This window comes from Grammomys surdaster, unplaced genomic scaffold (assembly GCF_004785775.1).
Source record: "Grammomys surdaster isolate TR1022 unplaced genomic scaffold, NIH_TR_1.0 125669, whole genome shotgun sequence".
Classification (NCBI taxonomy): domain Eukaryota; kingdom Metazoa; phylum Chordata; class Mammalia; order Rodentia; family Muridae; genus Grammomys; species Grammomys surdaster.
This window is the reverse complement of record NW_021620506.1, coordinates 433,533-460,270: the sequence shown is the minus strand read 5'-3', so window position 1 is coordinate 460,270 and position 26,738 is coordinate 433,533. Positions and strand designations below refer to the sequence as shown.

General features: G+C 50.2%; 1 protein-coding gene across 3 annotated transcripts; it reads left to right on the top strand.

Annotated features, from left to right (window-relative positions):
* Positions 1 to 5,832: 5,832 nt before the first annotated feature.
* Ogdhl (oxoglutarate dehydrogenase like) lies at positions 5,833 to 26,569 on the top strand. 3 transcript variants are annotated; one of them, XM_028787537.1, is made up of 22 exons: positions 5,833 to 6,036; positions 6,985 to 7,149; positions 10,632 to 10,734; positions 11,125 to 11,240; positions 11,443 to 11,597; positions 12,376 to 12,522; positions 14,032 to 14,122; positions 16,117 to 16,296; positions 16,467 to 16,595; positions 17,965 to 18,144; positions 18,673 to 18,825; positions 19,412 to 19,514; positions 19,970 to 20,098; positions 20,972 to 21,122; positions 22,149 to 22,276; positions 23,254 to 23,432; positions 23,645 to 23,716; positions 23,799 to 23,924; positions 24,026 to 24,098; positions 25,330 to 25,493; positions 25,641 to 25,795; positions 26,446 to 26,569. In XM_028787537.1, the coding sequence occupies exons 1-22, from the start codon at positions 5,833 to 5,835 to the stop codon at positions 26,567 to 26,569; spliced, it is 3,027 nt and encodes a 1,008-aa protein (XP_028643370.1). The 3 variants fall into 3 exon arrangements, with proteins under 3 accessions (XP_028643370.1, XP_028643371.1, XP_028643372.1); XM_028787538.1 differs by lacking the exon at positions 6,985 to 7,149; XM_028787539.1 differs by lacking the exon at positions 17,965 to 18,144.
* Positions 26,570 to 26,738: the final 169 nt, after the last annotated feature.

The following is a 26,738-nucleotide window of genomic DNA, read 5'->3' as shown; positions in this document are numbered from 1 at the left end:
AAAACAGTTTCCAGGAAAACATCACATGACACAACTGAGTCTCCAAAGAAACTAGAAATTTCCACTTCAGTGTCTGTGCCTGAATTTCCTCTACTTATAAGGATATATTTATACTAGTCCTACTTGATTAGGCCCACTGCAATGTCCTCATTTTAACTCAATTTCCTCTCAAATACTGATCTCTAAAGGTAGTGATATTCTGAGGTACCTGGGTTAGGACTTCATCTTACAAAACTGGAGGCAAGGACACAGTGTTAACCCTTAACAAGTTGTACTTGTCAATTTAGTACAAACTAGAGTCATCTGGGAAGTGGGAGCCTCCATTGAGAAATTGTCTTCATCAGATACTGCTGTAGGCACGCCTGTGGGGCATTTTCTTGAATCCTAATTGATGTGGGGCAAGACCACTATATGCTTCATATTTCTGAATTGACTAGTCCATACTATCAGAATAAATAAACATGTGTGTCTGTATCCCACACCTGAGGAAGCAAAGACAGGTCCCTGCTGCCAAGACTTTTGCAGAGCTCCAGTCCCTGCCTCAAGTCCTCCCAGACAAGGCTCCTAAGAATGGCAGCCACCTTATGGGAGCCTTGATTGCGCCCAGATAATTGCTTCAATTGCTGTAATTAGCAGAACAACAATCAGGCTGGAAGACTGATCTACCAGCAGGCTTCCCAGGCAGTGGTTCCTGTCCTTGGCAGCCTCTTCCCCATCCCACTCTATAAGTGACTCGCCTTCCCTCCAGGATGTGGATCTGTCTTTTTTGTCCCTCTTATAACTTTGCAAAGGACTATGAACAAACAGAAAGTTCTGAAGCCTTCTGATTGGCTAGGGAGTTGCCCTGCCTACGGACACTAGTTAATGTTCCTTCTTGGCTCATTCATTCGTTATTGGTTCTCAGTTGTAAACTTCTCTGATGTGCCTCTCAGTCCATCGCACCTGTTTCTTGCTCAACAAACTCCAGTCAAGAAAACCAGAAATCCATGTTACTCACACCCTGTCAAACACCTTGCAAGCCGCCGATCTCCCAAGTGGCTTTCAACTGTCCATCAAATTTGTCCCAGCTTCTTCTCTAGCAGTGCTTGACCGTCTCCCACTTAGGACAATGCACATTTTTACATTTTCCCCTCCATTTTCCCCACAGTTGCCAGAAAAAGGTTTCAAAAATGTAATTTTAGACATTCAAAACTGCATAGAGCGTCCTGGACAGAATCTGGGTGTTGTTTTGAGACAGGTTCTCAATATGTATTTCAGCCTGACCTTGAACTCTTAACTATCCTGTCTTAGCCTTCACGGTGCTGGAATTACAGGTATTTACTACCTTGTAGGGAAGGAAAAGGGATAATTTCCTTCCTGATTCTCACAAAGGATGCTGACCAAGACTCCTATAAATCAAGGACAGATTGGCAAGAGAAAAACATAAAAAATTCATTTGATTATGGTTTTATGTGATGTAGGAGCCTTCAGATTGAACACTCAAAAACACAAGGTCGGTTATCCATAGTTTTCTTAGGATCAATGAATCTTAAACAGCTATGTAGAAAGATGATTGAACAAAGGTGTGACAGGAAACTGTGCTCCACGAGGAAATCCCTAGCTATTATGCTGGATTAGGATTAAGGGATGCAAACACAGAAGCCAGTTAGGGACGGTTACAGTAATCCTGTAAAGGACAGCTGATAGCATTTCCAGCCACAGGTATACTGTATTTGCTTACAAATGAAACAGAACCCAATACAAAAAAGAAAAAGGCAGAGATACAACAGAAAAACTCCAAATTGACAAATAACATAAGTTGCAAATCACAAATAATGAAAGTGCAGATTAAATTTCCACAGGTTCTGTCTATATATTCTTTGTTACACTGTCTGTGGAAATGGTTCTCTGAGAGGAAGACCGAGCCACAGTCCCTCGGAAAGTGAATAGGTAGTGTGCTAAGCGTTTTTTCATAAACTACTTCATCCTTTCTTCAAAGCAGCCTGAAAACAGCAGGAATTTTAATAGCATTCTCATTTTACGAGTGATAGAGAGGACTCTATCTTTCCCCCAAAACACACATACAAGTCTACTTTATTCTGGTACGTTCTTCTTAGTTTCAAGTCGAGGACTCTGGGGTTTATGGGTCCAGCAGTGTCTCCAGTCACTCAGACAGGGCGGATCTGGGCTCCTGCTGGCCATCTGGAGGAGCCTTGCTCTTTGGGGACCACATGTGGTCTTGGATCGGGGAGGTCAGCACCTTGGACAGCGAGGGCCGCAGACGGGGCGGGGCGTCTACCGAGACGTCACGACGCGCGGAATCCCGAGGGTGCGCGCTCACGGCGGCCGTGTCACGTGACCCAGGTAATTGATACAGCGCGCCGCTCGCGACCCTCCGCGCAGTCCCCGGACCTTCAGCCCCCCCCCGGACCGCGTGGCCCGGAACCTCGGCTAGCCGGTGAGCGCGGCGGCGCGACCCCCGTTCCTGCGAGCTGTCCCCTCTGCAACTCGATCCTAGGTCCTGGGGCAGCGCTGCCCGCTAACCTCAGCCAGGCCCTTGGGGAGGGGGTGGGGTGGGGTGTGGGGAAAGGGAACGTGACCTTGGTTTCTCCTTTGACTAAGTGCGGTGTTCCTTAGGACCCCCGGCCCTTTGCGCGTTTCAGCAGGCGAGTGCAGATTTCATGGAAAGGAGTGACTTGCCAATAGTGGGGCTTCAGGCCAGAAGGCTGCAGCCCCCCCTCACTCTTTACCGTAGTGGCCTGGAGAGGAGCCTGCCTGGTACTCTTCCAAGGAGAGGGGGCTGCCCAGAACAGCACTGAGGTTGAGGAGGTTCCAGGGTTGCATCTGTTGGGACACGCAAGCAGCTTCGAAGTCCCAGGACAGGCTCTATACGTGTTTCTAACTACAGTCTCTGCTCCCACTTGAGGAAACCGAGGCCGACCAGATTCCTTGCTCAAGTAGTTTGAGGTTTCAGCCATCCTCCCACTCTCAGAATGAGCAGCCCTAAGAGGCTTTATCTGATCGACCCTAAAGATCACGATCTGTAAAGACCCAGCGCTGAAACTCCCAGCTATATGGGGTCCAATCTGAAACCAGTCTGTGTATCTCTTCTCCATTCATCCACCGGTAACCTTCAAACAGGTCCTCACCCACCTTTGTACATTTCCCAATTCTGGACTTTAGCCTTTCCTTCCTCCCTGTCAAGAAAATAAGCTTGTACCCCAACCCCATCACAACCTGCTGCCTAGCTCTTTGGAGTTCCACATTCTCCAGTCAGACAGTGAGTCCAGTTTCTAGTACAAGACAGTAGAAATACAGAAATGCAGGCTCTGCTGCTACGTGCTGCTTCAGGGCTTGGGGGAAAGGGGACCTCCCTACTCTGACCTCTACTAACTGATTTTCCCAAGGGATCCATTGTGAAGCAGCCCTCCCCTGTGCACCCCTGCGGGAGTCTTAGTCTTAGGTTGCCTGAACTGGCTCTGGTGTTGGGTTGGGACTACTGGATGACATTGTTCCAGAATGGATGCCCCAAGATCTTCCCATTAGAAACTTGCACATGGCATGTTTTGGGGTGTGCTTGCTGCCATCTTGCCCTGTATGGGCAGGACCTAACAGGGCTAATTTGGACTCTGGCTATAGATTTAGAGCTCAACAAAGCTCTGGGGTCCTCAAGCCCAGCTGGCATGGGGGTAGGAATGGCTGGCATCTCCTCCTGGGTTGGGTGAAGGCCATAGCAGTGTCTGGCTGCCCAGACTGTTCTGTATTTGTGAAACACAGTGTTCCAACACTGGGCCAGGCTGGATACAGCCAAGCATTGTCCCTATCTGGCCTGAATTGTCCTATCACCTTGTGGGGGTAAAGCTGGCAGAAGGAGCAATTGGGGCATTGTCCCAAGGCGATATTAGGCTGACATCTTGGTGCTGCCATGAGGAAGACACAGGCCCTGGAACAATAGCTGGTCACTCTCCAGCTCTGTGCCCCTCTGAGGATGTTGAGCACCGTTCCAGCCTTGTCTGACTGTGTACCCTTACTTTCATTACAATCTGTTTCCCTTGCTGTGTGGACTGCGGATGCTGAAGCCCCATGGTTGTTTGGGTTCTCCCCATGTCTCCATGTTGCGACTCGAACTGTTTGACCCTAGGGTCCATGCCGAGCCTTTGGAAAGCTGCTGTTCCAGGAGGCCCAGCCCCGAGCGACTCACTAAGGGACCTGGCTACATTAGCTCGAGGGTTGAAATGTTAGAGGGAATCCTGGGACACCTGAGGTTCAGAGTTCGGATAGCACCTTCCATAGAATATATTTTCTAGTTATTAATTTTTCTCTAATTCAGACTGGCCACAGGTCACCTCAGGAAATCAACTTTCCTCAACTGAGGAACTCACCTGTCCCTCCAGCTCAAGTGAGTTTGGAAGCCGGAGGGGAGGCAGCCCAGGAGAGCCTTTGGTGACCTTGATCCCTTGCAAGAACTCTAGCCAGTGGTGTCCTGACTTGGTTTAGCTGGTGGCAGGGGTAGGGTGGAGGGGTGTAATTGGTGGACAGTTGGCTGAACACACCTAGGAGTATTGACTCAGGCCTAGTTCTAACCAGGACTATATACCCTAGAATGTAAGTGTTCTGGGTCAGTGAGTTGTATAAGGGGCCATGGGCTTCTGGACTCTGATGTGTGGTTCTAGGGTTGTACTCTATATTGAAGCTTGGACTCCCCAGGCAGAAGAATGTTAGTCAGTATTCAGTAGGAAGGATCTACTCCAGGCTGGGGCAGGACAGGGCAGGGTAGGGCAGGGCAGGGCAGGGCAGGGCAGGGCAGGGCAGGGCAGGGCAGGGCAGGGCAGGGCAGGAGAGGACCTCCTGCTCAAAGCCATGGGGTAAGGAAGGGCAACAGAGGTCCCACTTTACATGTGGTGGCAGGACCCTAGGGCAGCAGAGGCCTCAGTATGTCTGAGCAGGGACCTTTAAAATTCCTAGGGAGTTCTGGGGAGAGGTGGCTGAGGTTGTCTATCCATTGAAAGCCTGCCCATTATTTAGGTCTCTTCCTTGGGAAGGGGCAGGTAATTTGACAAGTGAAGAGAACCCAGTATTGTGTTTTCCTGACCTGGGCGGCCCCTGACCTGTAAAGTACCCTGGGTTGACAGCTGCCTTGGGTGGCGTTTGTCCAGAGTGTGAGTTACAGGTAGCATTTGGGAGCCACAGAAGACAGCTATAGCAGGGATCTGTCACTAGACTGCCTTCAGTTCTGCCTCCACCATAGGGACCCCCAGTCTTCACTTCTGTGAAGTAGGGCTATTGTTGAGGTCTGGTTCCTGACCTTTTGGCTTTGCCCAAAAGCAAGGACCCCCTGCCCTAGTATTGCACTCCTAGGGAGTCACTGGTCACTTCTGGCCAGTGGTCGGAGACTCCAGGGATAGTGGGTTTTGTCTTCTCCCATCCTTCCGAGCCTTTACTCCTCAGCACCCTTCCCCTGCCTTTCCTGACCATGTACAGCCAACCCAGTGCTGGGGGACCCCTGCCCCGTTTCCAAGGTGGTAGGCTATGTGCCCATCCCTTTTCTGAGTTACTGCCTACACATGTTCTGTGATCTTCTGAGTGGGCTCTAGGGCCTGAGCTAGGTTTCCCCTGAAGCAGAGTTGTGTATAGGGATAGCAGGGTTCCAGGGCCAGCAGAGAGGGAGCCTAGGCTGGAGGGGAGGCTAGGAGCATTGGGTTTCAGAGTCTTTGGGAGAAGGTTACTGAGCTGAGACCTCTTGCTTGAAAATGAAGCAGAAAGAGATAGGAGTTTGGAGTGAACTCGCACGTATCCGTGCTTCCTCTTGACTGAGTCCTGTGATTTGTTTCTCCCTTTTTGCCCAGGTTCAGAATGAGCCAGCTGAGGCTGCTGCCATTCAGGTTGGGGCCGCGGGCCACAAAGCTCCTGGCCACACGGGATGTCCCAGTGTTCAGTGGGCGCAGGAGGTCTTCTGGGCCACCAGCTACCATCCCAAGGAGCAGAAGCGGTGCCAGCTCCAGTTATGTGGAGGAGATGTACTTTGCCTGGCTGGAAAACCCATGTAGCGTTCACAAGGTTGGCACTGGCATTCTGCGTTTTATGGGAAGGAGGCTGCTGGGGTGGATAGCAGGATGAGGGATTGCCGAGGACCAGCCATGACCTCAGTCCCTGTGTATTGTGTGGGGGAGAAGGGAGAGGCTTCTTGCTTTCTTACCAATCAAAGTATGTGTGAGTCCATCCCACTAGATGGACCACAAAGATCTCCCGCTTGATATGCCAGAGACCTGTCCTGTCTGGTTATGCTGAGCTCTCTCCAGATGGCTCCTGGGATGAAATTAAGAAATAAATGCATATAGATGTGTCATCTGATAAACACACCTTGATATCTAAAAGTGAAATGGGAGAAAAGGCAGCAGTCACATGATCCAGACACAAGCAGCATGAAAAGTCACTGGTCTAAGGCCCCTCTTAGCCCACCATGGGGTTTTTTAGTTTCTCCTCTTTGAGATTTTTCTCTCTGTAAATGTTTGTAAACATAACAGAATTTCCCTCCACTTTTCCATCAGTGTGACAGGGAATGATCCTGTTTTGTTTTGTTTTGCTTTTGACTTTCATTTAGTGATCTCAGCTCTTTCCATGTCACTATGAGAAGAGCCCCATTTTTTGTTCCTGCCTAAGTAGTATGTCACCTGTCCCCAGTAATGGACTTCTAGTTCACTGCTTGTCTTGATTGCTGTGAATAGTGCTGCAGAGTATACTTGTATGCGTGCACACAGCTGACTGTAGAAAGGGTTTTCTAACAACTTAAGAGTATATATGTGGGCAGATGTCCCTGTCATAACTGAACCCACATCCTGAGGAAAGCTGGGGAATGTGTAAGGGACCTGGACTAGTAGAGGGAGTTCCTGAATGGAGGCTCTGGAAAATCCCTAAGCACCATGGTTCCCAAGAACACCGAATGTTTTGGGGATCCCAGCTCTTCTCCACCTGACCTGGCTGGGTTCTTTCTTCTTCCCTACCTAGTCCTGGGACAGCTTCTTCCAGAGAGCCAGTAAGGAGGCCTCTATGGGTCAGCCACAGCCCCCAGCTGTTATCCCAGAGAGCAGGGCATCAGTGTCAAGTTGCACCAAGACCAGCAAGCTGGTAGAAGACCACTTGGCAGTCCAGTCCCTTATCCGTGCCTACCAGGTGAGAGAGATGGAGGATGGGGGTGGGGCGGGGTGCAGGGAGTCTGAGCCCTAATGTCACCTCCAATGAGAACCAGCCTTTGCCACATGCCATTTAGAGCTTTTGAGTGTATTGTTTTGTTGGCTTGTATATTTTCGTCATCTTGCACATGATGGCCTAGAGGAGCACTTAGTAGGTTGCATTTAGCCTTAAGTGACTGTGGAGCCCTCTGACACTTGATAACCATTCTCTAGTCTGGGCATTCCAAGAAACAGGGACTGTTTGCAGCAGGAGCTTCATTAGTGAAGACAGAATTAATTAATAATTTACCAGACACAGCTCCCCCACCAGCTGCTCATTCTGGAGGCCTGGGTTGTCTCACACTGGGTTCCCTAGGCTGGGCCTGGTAGTTGGCAGTGTGTCTTGGTGACGGTCCATGTTCTCTCAGCTGAACAGGACTAATTGGAGGCCTGCACTGGTATTGACGCTGTAACAGGTGCAACCATTGAGGATTTCTGTGGGAACCGGTGGCAGAAGGCATTTGACAAGGGAAACGTGGCATGCAGAGGGAGATTCTAGGGGTTCTGGACCCTTGAAGAGACCTGGTGGGAGGACCTGGGAACATCAGGGCATTGGCAACTGGAAACAATGTGCTGTCTCCAATTAGACATCCTCTGTGTGGAAGTGTGGAGTGGGAGAGAATTCCCCAGGCACCTGGTGCCCAAGGGTTGCAGGGAGCTCTCACTGGCCAGAGGACCCATGGGCTTTGTGCAGCATGTAACCCTTGTATCAACTGAGCATTAATAGTAGTAATAGTAATAATAATAATAAATAAAAATCAAATCAAAGAGCTCCAACATCTGAGACTTCTTGAGGACTGATGTGATGTCACAAGCGGAAAATTCTACGCCTCAGCTCCTGTGATGGGTTGTAGTCAGAATGCAGGCATCCTAAGAACATTATCCAAAACCACATTTCAGCTCTGCATACAAATTGTGGTGAGACAAACAAATTTCATGTTTAGACTTGGGTCCTTTTTCCAACATATCTCATTATGTCTAAATATCCCCAAATCAAGAGGAGTGTGAAATGCCAAGTGCTGCTGGCCCCAAGTATTTCCAGTAAATAAGGGATCTTCCAGTTCATTGTGCTTTCCTAACTGGGTGGAAGACACTGCGTGACCTCATGGGTAATCTTGACAAGAACAAGGACAGTCAAACTAGAACTGTCTTGTATGGAGATTAACATCCAGGATGCTGCTTGAGGCTGGCCTTAGCATAGTGCTCAGTCCTCTTGGTTCTGTGCATGTGAGTGTGCAGGTGTGTGTGTGTGTGTGTGTGTGTGTGTGTGTGTGTGTGAGTGAAGGCCAGAGCAGGATGCCTGGTCTCTTTAACCTCTTCTTTATTGCCTTGAGACAGTGTCTCATTGAGCCAGAGGTTCATTGTTTTGGGTAGGATGGTTAGCCAGCAAGCTTTCTGGGTCCAGCTGACTCCATTAGTTTTAATGGAGGTTATAGGCACACAAAATCATGCCTTGTTGTTCATATGGTTGGTTGCTGGGGAGTTGAACTCAGTCCTCATGTTCTTAGCCACTGAGCGATTTCTTCAGTCCATAGTGTAGCCTAGAAGTCTGGCTTCAAACCAGCTCTGTAGTTAAGGATGACTTTGAACTCCTGACTTTCATGTCTCCATCTCCTAAGTGCTCTTTCCACTTAATAGTCTTCATCCTCCTCCTACTGAATAGTCTCTCCCTCTGCTGATTAGACTGACTTTGAATTCATGATCCTCCTGCTTTAGCCTTCCGATCGCTAAGATTACAGTCATGTATCGCTATACCTACCTTTCTTCTTTATTTATAGTTTCACGTGAATGAACACACTTAAACATTAGATGGATTTCCGTCTGTTGTAAATTGCATAGCCATACATACTGCTTACAGTGTGTCTTTATTCCCAGCCCTGGCAGTGATTAGCACCCCTTTGTTCTCTGGTCTAATATGCTCCAAGTCAGTCTTTGTCATAGTTAGCTTCATTTGTCAAGTTGACACACTTGGAAAGAGAGAACTTCAGTTGAGGAATTGCTTTGATCAGATTGGCCTTTGGACAAGTCTATGGAGCATTTTCTTAATTGCTAATTGATACAAGAGGGCCCAGCCTACAGTGGACAGTGGGTCTGAGTCACGTAGGAAAGGTAGCTGAGCAAGGCAGCAAGCAGTCATCCTCCTGTCCTTTGATCCGCCCCATGGTCTCTCCTTCAGTTCCTGCCTCCAGGTTCTTGCCTTCAATTCCTGGCTTTGCCTCCCTTCATCATGGATCTGTAAGCTAAATTGCCATTTCCTCCCCAAATTGGTTTTGGTCAGTTTTTATTATAGCAACAGAAAATAGCTAGAATAGTCTTATATTTTTCCCCCTTCCGGAGCCAGGTTTCCTGGGAGTTCTGAGAATGTTCTCTATCAGTCTAGTCAATTGCAGCGATCAGAGCTGGGAACTGTGTGCTTTTTAGAAAGATAGCATGCATTATGGATTTATTTTAATGCAGCTATGTACTTCAGATGCAGGGCTAAGGGTTTGACCTCATCCATCTCATAGCACCTTCTCCTTTCAAAGATGCCAACAATAGATGTTCTCAGAGATGCCATGCAGTGGCTTATGTGATGTTTCCATAGCCCACACGCAACAGGCTTAGAATAACAATTCCCCACTGTTGCTACTGATTGGCAATAGGAAAGTTTATGAATTTCCCCCTGTAGTTCTCTTTGTCTTTAGGGAATATTCCACTGGCCAAATGGAATCATCCTTCTCTGCATAGGCATGCTGCTGGGGACATATACTGTTTGTTATATCTTACTATTCGTGTTAAATCTTAATTTAGTTTTTTAATTAATTAATTAATTAATTAAAATGTTTACAGTGTTCCAAAGTCAAATCTTCAAAATATGATATTCTTAACAAGCCCGGTTCTTTGAAGTCTTATACCTTCAATCCAGTTTTTACAATTCCTATATTGTCCCATCTCTATGTACAATAACTTTTCTTACTTCATGGTTTCTTTTTAGTTTATGATTTCTCGTAATGTCTATATATTAATTTTTGAAGCCCTCTGCTTGATCTCTTAAATGTTCTCTTTATTATTCTTTATTATTGTTGTGCATGTTCATGCACAAGTGTGGGTATGGGAGATTGTGGAAATGGTTGCATAACTGCAGGTGGGGGTTTCCCCCCACTTTTGTGTGCATTTTCCGTGTTCATGGGTCAGACATTTTGGAAAGTCGTAGTAATGCTGTATGGCATATAACTTCATGTGTAGGTCTTTGCTTATGTTTGCCAGCCTCATACTGTGCATTTGAACTGGAGCTCCCACCATCTGCCATCAGAGGATTCACTGTGGGTGACAGCACAGTGGGATGTGTGACAACTCGGAACTCTGAAGCTGAAAGTGGGGTGGGTCTCTGAGCCTCCCGTGGAATAAATATCTGTCCAGCAGTATTATTCTTCCTTTTCCTAGATCCGAGGCCACCATGTGGCCCAGTTGGACCCTCTGGGCATCCTAGATGCAGACCTGGATTCCTTTGTGCCCTCAGACTTGATCACAACCATTGATAAATTGGGTAAGAGTTAGGATCCTTCCCTGTCACCCTGGCAGTGTCATGCTAGCTGGTGCCTGTAGCCCAGTGAGGAGTTTGCAGGGCTTGGAGCCTAGCCTGAGCCTCTGTCTGTGTGACTCTTGCTCTTGGATCCATTTTCTACTCACTATACAGTGTCCCCAAGATGCTATACAGTGTTGCAAGAGGTATGTGTTCCCACCTGGACTGGGGTTTACCACTTGTCCAAACCCACTCACGGCAGCAGGTGGGGCAGATTCTTCCCTCTCTCCACTGATGAGCGTTCAGGGTTTCCAGACAGGTCTCAGGGTGGATGCAGTGGGTACTGCTGAGATGCTCTTCATCTCCCAGCCCAACCTCAGTCTTTCTTTTTCTACTGCCTTGGGCTCTTTCCAGCCTTCTATGACCTGCAGGAGGCTGATCTGGATAAGGAGTTCCGGCTGCCCACCACTACTTTCATCGGCGGCTCGGAGAACACACTCTCTCTTCGAGAGATCATACGTCGCCTGGAGGTGAGCCCAGGAAGGCGTGCGTGTCTGGCTTAGCTCTGGAGCTCTTGAGCATGAGCGGAGGGAGGGAGGGAGGGAGAGAGGGAGGGAGGGAGGGAGGGAGGGAGGGAGGGAGGGAGGGAGGGTACTTCCTTTTCAGTCTCAGACTCTGGGGCTATCACCCCTCCCACCCGTTCCTCATAGACTCTCCACCTGTCCCTCTTAGAGCACCTACTGCCAGCATATCGGCCTGGAGTTCATGTTTATCAATGATGTGGAGCAGTGCCAGTGGATCAGACAGAAATTTGAAACTCCTGGTGTGATGCAATTTTCCATCGAGGAGAAGCGAACCCTGCTGGCTAGGCTGGTGCGCTCCATGAGGTCAGCACTACCTGACGGACAGTCTGCATGGCTGGAGGGCCATGCTTGGTACCCATGGCAGGGAAACCAGAAGGGCCTAGCAAGGGAAGGCAGACTGACTTCGTCCCACTGCCGGATGCCTGCAGAAGCCCTTAGGCAAAACATCAGGACCATATGCTCAGTTAATGTGACCATCAGAGCCACATAGGTGGGAGGGGATGGGACTGAAGAGAAACACTGCAGTGGAGGTCGCACTGGGCATGGGCAGAAGTGACAGCTATAGGAATGACGTGACAGAATACTGTTCCCGGCATGGGGTGTGTGATGGCACCCCTGCCAGGGGCAGTGCAATGCTCCCTACTGATGCCTTGGAGGAGGGGACGTCTAGAGCTGCAGGGGCCTGGAGGTGTACCAGGTTTGGCTGCTGGGTGCTGAGTGACTTTTTGAGAAGTGAGGTGTGAGCTCAACTTAGGCGTTGGCGGGTAGAGGTGCTTGAGGCTTGCAGGACGGTGGTGGGGCGGAAGTACTGAAGGATGGCCTCTTAGGGAGCTTGACTGTGGAGAGGAGAGAGTGGTATCATGGAGTGGGTGGCAGCTAAGGTTTTGGGAGGATTCCCAAGGTAACCTGCCTTGTGCTTTTCGTTAGGTGAGTATGACATGGTATCCAGGCTGGGTCCTGGATTAAACAGGACGGAGGTGACTTTGTCCTGTGTCCTGGGCATTTAGCTCCCAGTGCTTGTGAAAAGCCCCTAACCTTGTCCCTTTGTACCCCTTCCTTCCCCTTCCCTTTCCCCAAACAGGTTTGAAGACTTCCTGGCCAGGAAGTGGTCTTCGGAGAAGAGGTTTGGCCTGGAAGGCTGTGAGGTCATGATCCCTGCTCTCAAGACCATTATTGACAAGTCTAGTGAGATGGGGATTGAGAATGTCATCCTGGGGATGCCACACAGGTAGGGCCACTGAGTCCCCTCACCACGGTGCTTGCTGTGAGGAAAAGGGAGGTGGCAGTCAGAGTGAGGGGCATTGGTGGGATTTGAGGTAAAAAAAGCAAGGAACTTGATAGGTTCTCAGGGCCCCTGGTCTGGCCTGTTCTTTACAGCAAGAGCCAGATACTTGGCCAAAGCCACATGCAGCCAGGGCCCAATCAGATTCTCTGGTCACGTTTCTGCTTTCTCTAGGAAGGGCAGGAGCTCAGACTATGGGACATACTGTGTTCAAATCCTGTAGATAAGGAGACGTCAAGGGTGTGTGTTAGGGGGGTGTGAGTAGATGGCCCTGAGTGGGCATTCCTTGGACATTAGGTCTCTAGAGGTGGGTGCACAGTCTGTTTCCCGGCTTAAGATGACTGTGTTGCCCTTGATGAAGAGTTTGAATTTTCATTCGCCAGCAGTCTGTTGGATAAAGCCCTGTTGTGATCTAGAAAGCTGGTTGTGGTTGGGCTAGCATAGGACTGTAATGTCTAATGGACTCTAGATGTGTGGTGTGGACAGTTTCTGTTTTGGCAGGTCTTCCAGGAGTCTGAGGTTTGTCTGTCATGGTCCTTTGAGGGATCTGGAAATGCCCAGTGTCTGGTAGGAGGTTAGGCAGAGCTGTCCCAGTAGCCATGGAGGCATGGAACACATGGCTATTAGACCAGCAGGAGAAGATGACACCTGGAAGACAGAGATGGCCCAGACATCTGGGTGGACATTTGCCTGCAGGGCTCTTTGATCAGAGGGGCCCTGCTGGGTTAGTTCAGGCTTCCATGGCATGAATGGTAACCTTAGGGCTATGAAGGGCTTTTCTCAGAGCAGCTGAGGAATGTTCTTTGTTCCTGGGTGTCTGTGGGGGCAGGTGTGTGGAGGGAACTGACCAGGAAGAGGCTTTCCCTTCCTGTGTGGAGCTGGGAGTCAGGCTTAGGGTCACTGTCACCCTGAAGCTAATGGGCTCTGAAGGGAATTTCTTGAGTCACTTAGTGTTCCTATCAGGCTGGTGCCCACCCTGCAGTAAGTACCTTGAATAGTGAGTTCAGGCTGGGCTGAAGAATCTGGTCCATGGATGCCTATTCTTTCTGTATTTTCCCCTATCTGAGTCCCTTCAGCCCCATCCTGCTCAAAGCTGCTGCTGGCTGGGCTGGAGGGGCATGTGAGCCTTAGCATGCTAGTTTCAGTATGCAGGAGGTGCCTATGTAATGGTAGGGTCTTTGGGGCATTCTATAGGTGACTTGGTGGCTTTCTGCCCCTCCACAAGGGCTTTCTAAATTGTTGATGTCCAGAGAGTCTGCCTAAAGGAAGCTGACAAACTAGAACTACTATAGGGCCTATTATATCGAGACAAGATGGGAGGATTGGGCTTTACTTGGGCTCCAGCAGGAAGGGTTCTGATAGGTTCCATGGCAGGTAGGGGGAATGACTGTACTTGGCCAATGTAGGAAGGTGATTATAGTGTCAGGTGATAGCCTTGAACATTCTGGTCCTCAGGGGCAGGCTGAATGTGCTGGCTAACGTGATCCGAAAGGACCTGGAACAGATCTTCTGTCAGTTTGATCCCAAGCTGGAAGCAGCAGATGAGGTGGGTGCCACACACTGTTCTTGGGGTACCCCAGAGGGCCTGGTGTTTGGGAGGTAGGCTGGGAGAGTTTGGGACTTGAACTTTCAGGCTGATAGACACGGAAAGAGTCCCAGGGGCTGGGATGCTTGCATCAGGTCCCTAAGGCTTTGGGAAGTAGGTGCCTCAGTGGATCTTCCATGCCAAACTTACTATTTCCAGTTAGAAAAACTGAGGCCCAGAGAGGTACAGGGGTTTCCCCGAAGTTTCTCTGTTAAGATTTTGTAGCTGAGCCTTTGTGTCCACAGTCCTTTTATCAGCCTCAAGTGACTTCTTGGCTCCAGAGAGGCATGGGTGGACCGAGGGCTTCCTGTGCCCTCGGCCCACCGGCCACAGCTGGTTTCCACCCTGTGGCTTGCATGCCACTGAGGCTCTTAGCCATGCCTAACCCTCAGCCCTACTGCCTGCCTTCCTGGCCTTTGCTTCATTCAAGTCTCTAGCTGAATTTCCTGACCTGGACATTTTGTCTGTTCTCTCTTCTGTATCCCTTTGCTCTGTCTCTTCTCTTTCCTTTTTCATTCTCCTCCTCCCATTGTGTGTGTGTGTGTGTGTGTGGTCTATGTCAGTGTGTGTCTGCATCTTTGTATGTGTTTGTATGTTTACATCTGTGTGTCTGTGTGTAACCCCATGTGTTCATCAATGTCTGCATGTTCATCTGTTTTCCTTTTGAGAGGGAGGAAGGAACTTTGTCTCTGAAGCCCTTACCACCCAGCACAGGTGTTTAGTTGGTTAAAGAAACTGGTCCAAGAGCACCTGACACATGGTGCCAGAGCAGGCCTGGTGCCCACATGGCTGGCTTCCAGCCCAGGATCTTCCTGCATCCTGTTCAGCCGCCTTCACACCTGTAAGCCTCTGATTGTTCCTCAGTAGAATAGTCACAAAGGGCCCTGCCCGAGAAGGGTGTGAGGAAGTGAAGAGAGGATTTGGGGGAAAGAAAACTGAAATTTTTATCTGAGTAGCACTTTTTTTAAAGATTTTTTTTTTTAAAAAAAATGTAAGTATTGTTGAAAGGAAAAAATATAATTTGAAAAAGAAATGGGACATTATTTAAAGAAAATTTAAAACACTTTCTCCATGATACTTCATCCCTGTGGTGTGTCTGTGTATACTTGCCTGCATTTGTGGTGAGGTGTGTTCTCTGCAGACACATATATTTGTCCAGGAGCCATGAGAACAGCTTGGGGCACTGTAGGTATCTGGTGGTTTCTCTCACCACGTTGCCTCTGTTCCATGCCAGCCTGTAACGAGATTGGCTTGTTGGCTTCTTGCAGCTGCAGTGTTCTGTGTCAGGAATCTGCCTGCTGTAGTGAGCACATGACCACAGCTGTTAGGTGGTGCCTGAGAAGAGCAGGAGCCTGGGCAAGGAGCAGACACCATGGAGCCTCCCCTGGGCCCACACACAGCACATACGGCCCACAGCTGTTACCCTTTCTCTGTTGGTTTTTCCTTTGCCAATTGGATGGGTGAAAAATTATTTAATTTTAACACTTTAAAATGAATCAACTAGTTTGAATCTCTGTGGTTCTTGTTCTATAAAATCCCCTTCATAGCTTTTGTTTATTTTCTTGAGACTTTGGGATTTGACTTTACTAATTACAAAGCCACTTTGCATATTGAGAGCAATTAGCTCTTTCCCTGCATTTGACATACCAGCTTGTTTTCCCCCTTGGTACTGTGCCTGGATTTTCTTCCCCTTGCTAATGGAAGATTTGTCCTGGCTTAGCTATCTTACCACATAGGGACTTTATATATTGTTTAGAAAGTACGCTTTCTCTACTCCTGGATCCTAAAATATCCTCTAAAGCATATGCATTTGATTTCATTGGTGTGAGGAGTAAGGTACCAGTGAGCTCTGGTACGTTCTAAGAAGCCTGTCAAGCTGCCTCAGCATGGTCATGAGATGTCCTTCATTCCACACTGGTGGTGGTATGTTCATTGTATCCCACCCTTACCCTCAGGGCTCTGGTGATGTCAAATACCATCTGGGCATGTACCATGAGAGGATCAACCGTGTCACCAACAGGAACATCACACTGTCACTGGTAGCCAACCCTTCCCATCTAGAAGCTGTGGACCCTGTGGTACAGGGGAAAACGAAGGCAGAGCAGTTCTACCGTGGGGATGCCCAGGGTAGGAAGGTGAGTTTTTCTGGGTCCATAAAGTGGCACCTGAAAATCAGACTTTGAGAACAAGGCTCTGAGAAACTAGATCCTGGAGACATAGATCCTGGATCTTGATGGAAGAGGAAACAGGGTGGGCTTCATAGGCTGAGATACAGGATCCTGGTTGTTTATACCCTGCCATTCAGGTCATGTCCATCCTGGTCCATGGGGATGCTGCCTTTGCTGGCCAGGGTGTCGTCTATGAGACCTTCCATCTGAGTGACCTGCCTTCCTATACCACCAACGGCACAGTTCATGTTGTGGTCAACAACCAGGTAAGGGTATCGGCTCCATGCCAGGCTGCACGCCCGTTCCTACAAGTCTAGGCTGTGGGTTGGTGGGAAGTGTGAAGAAGCTTTGGTGGTGGTGTTCATACCTCTGCCCTGCAGCTTCCCAGCACATGTGACTTCAGGTAGAGAACCCATTCCTTAGCCCAGCATGAAACCTCAGGCAGCGAACCGGACTCCAGCCTTGTATCCTGGTCTGAGAAACTGGTAGCTACATAACATATATGTACTGGACACACATCTATATACATTTACAGACAGTTTTGTAACTGCTGGAGGTTATACATCCATAGGCTTCATTGACTATGGATCCAAAATATTCAGGTGCGGTGGTACCTGCCATTCCAGCTGGTACTTCATAGAAAGTTCATGAACAGTTTGAGCTGTATGTTGAGATTGTCTCAGAAAATCCAGGGAGGAGCCGTGCCTGGCATATGTAAGCCCTGGGTTTGAGCCACACATCACACATAAAAAAGTAACCAGGGAAAAACAAGCAGTAACCTGTACAGAACATTAGCAGGCTTTTTTTTTCTTGTTCTCTAAAGTGCATAATATAGTGACTATTTACATATGGTCTGCATTATATTATGTATATGATTAAAGGCGTAGAGACAGATGTGGCTTCTATGCAAATACTGTAGAATTTTGTATCTAGGACTGAGGTCCTGAAAAAATTCTCAGAGGCACCTAGAGACGCCCGTATGTATCGGCACAGAGGACAGCACAGTGGCTGGCTGTGTAGCTGTAGGTGACCTTGAGCTCCCCTGAGCACGTTGGTCTTAGTTGGTAGTCATGTTCCTTCCTTCCGGGCAGCAGTCTCATACAGCTAGAAGCCCCGTGTTCTCTGCCTCATTTGCAGCAGCATTTAATCTTTCTCGAGTTTTGCTGGGGGCAGGACTTTAATGAGACTTCCTTATAGATGAGGACAATGAGGTTGGGACCCGGAACATCTTGCCCAAAGCTCTGCAGTCACTCTGATGGATCAGATTCCCCCAGGCCTGTGTACCTGTGCAGCACAGGGGCTGGTAGAAAAGCGGGACAGCCTCCCTGCTGCAGCCGCTGCCACCCGTAGCAACTGCTGTCATAGCTGGTCAAGGACTCATTGACTGTCACCCTTCATGTCCTCTGTATGTCCTGGGTACCTTGATAACACCCCACAAACTAACCCCCAACTCCCTGATTTGCGTATCACCGTATGTCTAGCCTAAAGTAAGCAGGAGCTCTGGGCACAGCAGTGTATGCCTGTAGTTCCAACCACTCTAGAGCCTAGGATAGGAGGCTTACTGGAGTCTGCACCTAGTGAAATCCTGTCTCAGGAAAGAATACACAGCACATCTGGCTTCTCCTGCTCTCACAGATTGGCTTTACCACAGATCCTCGAATGGCTCGCTCCTCACCTTACCCCACTGATGTGGCACGGGTGGTCAATGCGCCCATCTTCCATGTGAACGCGGATGACCCGGAGGCCGTGATCTATGTGTGCAGTGTGGCAGCTGAGTGGAGGAACACCTTCAACAAAGATGTTGTTGTAGACCTGGTGGGTCTAGGGCACTGACTGAGGCCAGGGCAGGGGTGGAGTAGACAGCTTATTCCTGCTATGCTGGGTATGATGGGTGCATTTGTGCATGCTGGAGCCAAGGATGGAGTGAGTAGCCCTTTCCTGACTTGCCAAGAAAATCTGGTGTGTTTGAGGATGCTGGTACCAGAGCAGGCTTAGTAGCCCATCCTTGCTGGTAGCTAACAAACCAGGTGATTTTGAGGTATGAGGGCTCTTTTCTGCTGTGCTGATCAAGCTTGGCATATTTGAGGGTGCTGGGGCCATGCTGCTGGTCCATCTTCATGTGTGGTTAGGGCTTCAGTCATATCTTCAGATTGAGGGTTAGATGCTTTTAGACTGAGGGTTGGTGTCACCAAGAACCAATCATCTGTGCAAAGGCCTGGGCATGGAGCATTCACTCAATGACAGGTGAGAACAGGACCTTTGGAATGCTTCGGATTGGACCCCGGCCTGCGTGTGCACTATGCACTGTAGTGGGGGGGACTGAACCCCTGGCTGCCCGTGCAGGTCTGCTACCGCCGGCGTGGTCACAATGAGATGGATGAACCCATGTTCACGCAGCCGCTCATGTACAAGCAGATCCACAAGCAGGTGCCCGTGCTGAAGAAGTACGCAGACAAGCTCATTGCTGAGGGCACAGTCACTCTACAGGAGTTTGAGGTAGGTAGGCGGGACCTGTGGGCACAAACCTCAGATGGGCAGAATGGGAACATGGGACAGCTGCAGATGCCATCAGCCCAGTGCTAGACAGCGAAGGTTTAAAGGAGTAGCTGATGTTCCTTGTCTCCAAAAGTCTCTGGTTTTAACAGGACACAGGAATTTAGGGCATGAGTACACATGGGTGTGCAGTGTGACCTGGGACAAGCCAAGTTTCAGGCAGGAAAGGGATCTTTCTGTAGGGATGTCCTGTAAGGATTCTCTTAAAAGGTATTATTATATTGGGATCATGCCTAAAATTGTTATAAACATGTTATTTCTTCTCCTTTATGGTAGAACCTCTGAAAACAAGGTGAGAGTCTCGCCTCCCTGGCTCTCCTTCCGTAGCATACTCTGGGCTCCTCAGGCTTTGGAGTACCTGTCCAGGACCACTCTGAACTCTGAGATCTAGGCCTCTGACCATGGCATCCCTATGAGCCAAGAAATAGAGAGTTCTAGAACCTGGTGATGGAGACCAGGGCTTTACGTCTGGCCTGACTGGCCCTCTTGGATGCCTAATATTCTGTTAACATCTTCCTCTCACTTTCAGGAAGAAATTGCCAAATATGACCGTATCTGCGAGGAGGCATATGGCAGGTCCAAGGATAAAAAGATCCTGCATATAAAACACTGGCTGGATTCCCCCTGGCCTGGTGAGTGAGGCACATGCAGCTCAGTGATCCCCTTGAGCCTCCTTTGGGCATTGGTGCAGGAAAAGGACTGTGGTGGCTCTGGAGAGCAGCCAATGCAGAGCTAGAAGGCGAGGCTTGTGCCTGGCATGCAGGAGTGAGCCATTCTGCAGATGGAGGTGGGCCAGTGTGGAGGAGGTGGCATTAGAGCACTGTGCCTTGCCAGGGACTGGAGTGGGTGGTATTGGGGGTGTCTACCACGAGGGGCCCTCTGGTGGGGCCAAGATGGGTCAGCTGTGACCTCAGGGTCCTGGGGAGTATTAGGGCGGGTGTAGGAGCTATGGCTGTGGCTTCTAATCTGTGGCAGATCCCAAAGGTATACACTGTTGTCTCTGGAGGTAAGGAATTGCATCCTTCCTATCCTGGGTCAAAGTCCCCTCACCTCACCACCAGAGTATGAATGGAGTCTGTCCCCTCAGGCTTCTTCAATGTGGATGGGGAGCCCAAGAGCATGACATGCCCTACAACCGGCATCCCTGAGGACATGTTGACCCACATTGGCAATGTGGCCAGCTCTGTGCCCCTGGAGGACTTTAAGATCCACACAGGTAAGGCTGCTGTGCAAGTTCCAACATGGTTACTTTCAGAAGTGACACTATATCCCTCAGGGAGATTTGCTGGAATACCAAGGGAGAACAAAGGTTGTGGCATGTCCATGGGTTGCTTCTTGGTCTCCTGGTCTGGCTCTCAGAGCATCATATGGGCCCCTTCCCATGTTACTAGTGAAGATGGAGAGTTAGGCATTTGTGGATCCCACATTCCAGCTGGGTGCCAGGGTGAGGTCTTAGATTGGTACCTTGAATCTGCCAAAGACAGCCTCTAGGGTACTCCTGGGCCATTTAGGGGAACAGGGAAGTAGGGGAAGAATTCTGCTGGCAAGGAGGACATGGGTGTGCCACTAGCTCAGGCTCATGCCAGAAGGTAGCCCCATGAGTTCCTGGTCTGTGAGTCTGGCTGGTAGTAGGTGGTCACTGACTGTAGCTCCTTAGCTGTACCCACTGTTTCTATTTGAGAAGCTTGAGGCCTCACGGCTATGCTAAGATGTCTGTATCTTCTCTAGATAGCTTCTGGGAATGCAACTCTGACAGTACGCATGAGGTACCCACTGATGGCACCCAGGCTTAGAGCTGTATTCTGTACACATTGCAAGGGTCTTTCTGGGTGTATGGTGTTTGTTAGCTTAGTCTTCTCTTCTGGAGAACAGGGACAGTCCTCCATGGAAGTGTCATAGAGAATTCTGACCCAGTATATTACCATTTTCTCCTTTGGAGAGGAAGCTCAGGTCAGCCCTGGTCTGGCTACAGGCTAGGGAGGAGAGTCTGAGGGGACCACCCACAGCTTTTGCTTTCTCACTGAGCATTCACCCCATGGCTCTGGTGCTTCAGCCATCCAGGCCTGAGGCTGAACCGTGTTCCTCACAGGCCTCTCTCGAATCCTGCGTGGCCGTGCAGACATGACCAAGAAGCGCACAGTGGACTGGGCATTGGCAGAGTACATGGCCTTTGGTTCACTGCTGAAAGAGGGCATCCATGTGCGGCTCAGTGGCCAAGATGTGGAGAGGGGCACATTCAGGTGAGGCTGAGGCAGGCTGGGCCCTGGGCCCTTGAGCGCTGGTCTTGTCTTCATTGAGCCCATGGATCTCATAACTCAACAAAACACAGGCATCCCAGGGTTAGCCTTAGAGATTTGAAGTAGACCTGACTCCCCCTCTCTAGGAACTCCCTGGGGGGACATTTGTCTGGCTAAATCCATAGTCAGGGCCAAGTTTTCATATGATCCCTTTCCTGACGCTGACATGCTGAACTGACTGGCTGTCCCAAGCTGGTAGTCATTTGTGGCCCTCAGGAGCCTTTATTTCTGTAACCGGTAACCTGCATCAGCCTGGAGTTCCCGCCTTGCTGCATGAGTTTTGGGATCTGAGTGAGGACTCATATTTCTTCTAGGTTGGGGCCCTGAATATTCAGTCTTGGCTCAATGTCATGTTCATTGGCGTTTAGGACCACAAGCCATTTTTCCATTCCTGGAGCTCATTTCTGCCAGCCTTACTTCAGCTTGGATCCAGGCAGCCGTCAGCTGCATCCTGAACTGCATGCCAGTCTTTGTTGGGCTTGGGCCTCAACCCAGTGGCTCTCAACCCAGTGGCTCAAGGCCTTACTCTTTAATCTTGGGGTCTCTTCCCAGTGCTTCCCAACTCCTCTGAGCATGGACAGGGCAGGTGTGGTGGTTGAGATTGTAGGACATATAGGAGATTCTACCTTGAAGATGTGGCTGCTGGGGTCTCAAGAGACACCCTGCTTCTGGGATGCTGGCGAGGCAGGTCTTACTGGTTCCCTCTGTGGCTGAGAAGCTGAGGCAAGAGACGTTGTTGCTTTCAGATCTAGGCCTGGCACCTTTAGTGTACTGTGTGGGTGGCCAGCAGGCAGGGAGCAGGGCTGGTAAGACACTTCGGGAAGGAACATGTTGCTGGGTAACCTTCTTGGTGTGGCCATTTCGTAGGCCCTTAGAGGCATTTTGGGACACAACAAGACCTACCTACCTGCTGCTGCCCATGTGACCGCCTCCTTGCTCTTGCCCCTATCCTGATTTCTCTGTCCCCAGCCATCGGCACCATGTTCTTCATGACCAGGAAGTTGACCGGAGAACGTGTGTCCCAATGAATCACCTGTGGCCTGACCAAGCCCCCTACACTGTGTGCAATAGCTCCCTCTCAGAGTATGGAGTTCTAGGTGGGTGGGGAGCTCACTGGGATGCCTCAGGGTCTGGGAGGGCAGGCACTCTCTGAGATAGGGGTGGAAGACAGAGATCCTAGGATGGTCCTGAGGAACTGTGGTTGGACAGTTTTTTTCCAGAGACATTTGGGAGATGAAATCATGTCCCACATGGTCCAATGAGCATCTCTGTTGGGGGAAAGGGATATTTGCTTTGTTTTTTTATGTTTGTTATTTTTGTTTGTTTGTTCAAGACAAAGTTTGTTTCTCTGTGTAACAGTCCTGGCTGTCCTGGAACTCACTCTGTAGACCAGGCTGACTTCAAATTCACACAGATCTACCTACCTCTGCCTCCCAAGTGCTGGGACTAAAGGTGTCCACCACCACACCCAAATTGCTTTATTTTTTATATGATACCTAAACTCTTTCCCTGGATGCCAACTACAGAGGGTCCATAAAAAAGTCCAGTAGAGTCCATAGCAGTCTGTAACTACTGATCACCTAGCAGGAAGCCTGGCCATGAACACATGGTCTTAAGCCCACCTTCTCTATCCTGCACCCCAGGAGCCCAGTGTTGAGGTTCACCTGTGACTCTATGGGGATGTGCGTCCCCTCAGCTTACCTGAAGCCAGCACACTTGCCCTTTAACTTCCTTGTCCTGGGGTTCAGCCCCACCTGTGGGAGTTGCCTATGGGCTTGTGCCTACCCTTTCTCAGGAGCTTTACACATGCTTTCAGGGGTCTTTTTGGCTGATGGTCTATGTGGTGTCCCCAAGGACCACATAAAACTGCACATGGCAACGTATGGTGTAAGAAAAGCATGCTTCCACATCCAGTAACACATATCCAGGCCTCTGAGGCCCAGCGAGCCTCTGCCTCTTCCTGATGTATTGGGAAGGTCTGCTTGGGACTGGTGGCACATACTGAGGAATTTAACTGGGCCCACTGCTACTTGGTGACAATGCACCGCGCTCTGTCTTGGTGTCCTTTGCCTAGGCTTTGAGCTGGGCTACGCCATGGCTAGCCCCAACGCCCTGGTCCTCTGGGAAGCTCAGTTTGGTGATTTCCACAACACAGCCCAGTGTATCATCGACCAGTTCATCAGCACTGGCCAGGCCAAGTGGGTGCGGCACAATGGCATCGTGCTCCTGCTGCCCCATGGCATGGAAGGCATGGTGAGGGCTGGAGGCCCTTGCAGGCCTACCACAGGAGGGCAGGGTCACCCCTTGATCCCTTGAAGAGCCTTTCAGGCCCCTGGAACTTATGATCCAGACTTGTGGGCAAGGTGGGGACAGGCACAGACAGGGTTTGTCTGCCCCTTGAAGCCATCTGGGCTCAGCAAGCCTGGGATTTCTGCAGGCTCAGTCTGGGTCATGTGTACTTTCAGGGTCCAGAGCACTCCTCAGCAAGGCCAGAGAGGTTCCTGCAGATGAGCAATGACGACTCAGACGCCTACCCAGTGAGTGCTGCCTGCTGTCCCCAGGTGGGGAGTAGAGCCCAGGTGTAGAGTGCCACTGCTAGCCACCAGGTGTTCCCTGCAGGTGTTCACTGAGGACTTCGAGGTGAGCCAGCTCTACGACTGCAACTGGATTGTGGTGAACTGCTCTACACCAGCCAGCTACTTCCATGTGCTGCGCCGACAGATCCTGCTGCCCTTCCGCAAGCCTGTGAGCCGCCCTAGCCTTTGAGCATCATGACGGTGCAAGGGTTGGATGTGGGAACCCATAGATGGATAGGAGCTACTGGCAGCTGGCTTTTTACCTTCCAGCTCATTGTCTTCACACCCAAGTCTCTGCTGAGGCACCCTGATGCCAAGTCCAGCTTTGACCAGATGGTGTCCGGTATGTGTCTGATCTGGGCCGGGAGGGTCTCCTTCACTGGGGTGGTGACCTGTGAGGTTTAGTGGTTGATGTGTGGATTCTGCCCCTGGAGCTCCCTTGTCTTCTCAGCCTCTGCCTTCATTGTCCCTCCAGCAGCTCCTGTTCTGGTCCTCACCTGTGACAACATTGGGAGATTGGCACCTTGCCTAGATCAGATCATTTGGAATAAGCTCCAGGGTCCGGGGAGTTGGTGGCCTCTTACCTGTCAATAAGGGCTGGCAGATGAGACACTCGCAGAGCAGTGTCTGGTGTGCTGGATACTGAGTGCCCCTCACTCACTTTCTATCTATAGTTTCACTCATGAGCCAAATAGACATCACTGGGAGCCTGGCTGCCCTCTCCCCCACGAATCAGGGGCCAGGAAAGCACATGAAGACTTGAAGGCTGATCTGGTAGGGAGTCAGGGAGGCACAAGAATGAAGCAAACAGCAGATCTGGCTTGGCTGAGTCCTGAGTAGAGACAGGATCTAGCCAGTCAGGGCCTCAGCAGCTGGACACATGAGGGGTTTATTGTTGGTTTTTTATTTTGTTTTCATCTGTGTGTCCATCGTGGGAAGGCAGCTGTAGTAGACAGTCAGATCCACCAGTTTGACTGGCTTCCTGGGAGACTGGTAGCTCTGTCCCTACACCTGGCAGCAGCTGCCCTCTGAATTTAAGTGCCCTCAGAGGGGTGGTGATACAGGGACATCACAATAGCTCTCTGAGGAGTTTCACAGCATGTTGACTTCAGGAAGGTGAAATGGCCAGGCCTGGGAGATAGAAGCACTGCCATGGGGCTGAGAGAGGAGTGTACAGTGGCCTCCCAACAGCTCACCCGGCACACGGGGCTGAGTGCCATGAGTAATGTGGGCACACCTTGGGGATTGGTGGCAGATCTGGACCAGGATGGCTATCCTGGGCCTATCATGTTACATTCTCTGTAATATGGGGTCCTTTCTGTTCCTGTCCTCCATACCTTGAATGTGGTCCTCGAGCTCTGCCCTTGTCCACAGACCTGTCTCCCTTCTCTCTCTGATAACCTAGGGCATCATCTGTCCTTTAGTCCATCTTTGGGATCAAAAACTGTCTGATGTAATCAGCCTGACCTGAATCAGCTCAGTAGCTGGGAATAGCCCAGGGATGGTTGGGGTGCTCAGTGTCCTATTGCCCTTCTGAGTGCTGATGCCCCTGAGGTACCTGGTCCATCCTTTAGGAACTAGCTTCCAGCGGCTGATTCCAGAAGATGGCCCTGCAGCATATTCTCCTGAGCAGGTACAGCGGCTCATCTTCTGCACGGGAAAGGTGTACTATGACCTGGTAAAGGAGCGCAGCAGCCAGGGCCTGGAGAAGCAAGTGGCCATCACACGCCTAGAGCAGGTTTGCTGAGTGTCTTGCCACTGTAGTGATAGATAAGGTCCACTCACCAGCCCCTGCTCTGTGGTGTGTGGGTATGACTAACTGAGCACAGAGCAGGCCCTGTACATGTCCCTCCTCGACTATGCCTTTGTATCTCTACCTCCCCAGATCTCTCCATTCCCTTTTGACCTGATCATGCGGGAGGCAGAGAAGTACTCGGGAGCTGAGCTGGTGTGGTGTCAGGAAGAACATAAGAACATGGGTTATTACGACTACATCAGTCCACGCTTCATGACTCTCCTGGGCCACTCCCGGCCCATATGGTACTGGGCTAGAGAGCTCAATATCTACCTCCCACCTCTGCTAGCCTGCACTGACTCTTGATCCTGGCAATCCATACTAGGTTTTCCTGCCTTATTGGCAGTGCCACCGAGAACTAGCCTTCTCTGGCAAGCATTTGAATCTCTACAGGTTCTGAGCTCTCGGTCAGCATATCAGAGTTGGGGGGGATTCCCAGTGGGACCTTCAAGGATAGTAAGCCTAAGGATTCTGCAGCCAGGATCAAATTTCAAATTCCTGTGTGACTCGGATCTCCTCCTTTTAGTCTTAGACCCTAGCCTTGGCACTGACTCCTGTCTGTGAAAACAAGGATAGTATTAGCAGTGTGTGCGGGCAAGCTTCCCAAGGTGCCTTGTGGGTAGTAGCCCTACTGGTGCTCAGTGTGGGCATCTTTGCCTTTGTGAGGATGGTGACAGGGATGAGAAATGTGGGAAAAGCCAAAAGTCTGTGGGCTGAGGCATGATTGTTGTCTCCATGGTCACAGAGTGGGCAATTTCTGTGTCCTGTGGCTGGGTAGCTGAATTTGGTGTGGGCCCACAGTGCAAGTACCTCTAAGTAAAGGACTACCCAGGCAGGCAGTCTTCTTCATGTGTGACAGTACCAGCCCTTCCCTGAGCTGACTCTCCTCCTCCAGGTATGTTGGCCGGGACCCAGCAGCCGCACCAGCCACTGGAAATAAGAACGCCCACTTGGTGTCACTGAGGAAGTTTCTGGATACTGCCTTCAACCTGAAGGCCTTCGAGGGCAAGACGTTTTAGAATGAGGCCACATGTGCTCAGATCTTGCTGAGGGAGGCTATCTGGAAACTCTAGGGCCCCAGATGAACCACATTCATGTAGCAGTTGGGACCAAAGAGTAGCACTGCTGGCTTTGGTCTCTGTTATTTCAGAGTTGGTCAGGACCAAGGCTTAGCCTTCCTCAGATGGA

Coding starts and splice junctions, on each gene's coding strand:
- Ogdhl (XM_028787537.1), top strand. CDS start 5,833: ATGAGCCAGCTGAGGCTGCTGCCATTCAGGTTGGGGCCGCGGGCCACA. Junction 6,037..6,984: donor ACCCATGTAGCGTTCACAAG/GTTGGCACTGGC, acceptor TTCCCTACCTAG/TCCTGGGACAGCTTCTTCCA. Junction 11,241..11,442: donor AGATCATACGTCGCCTGGAG/GTGAGCCCAGGA, acceptor TGTCCCTCTTAG/AGCACCTACTGCCAGCATAT.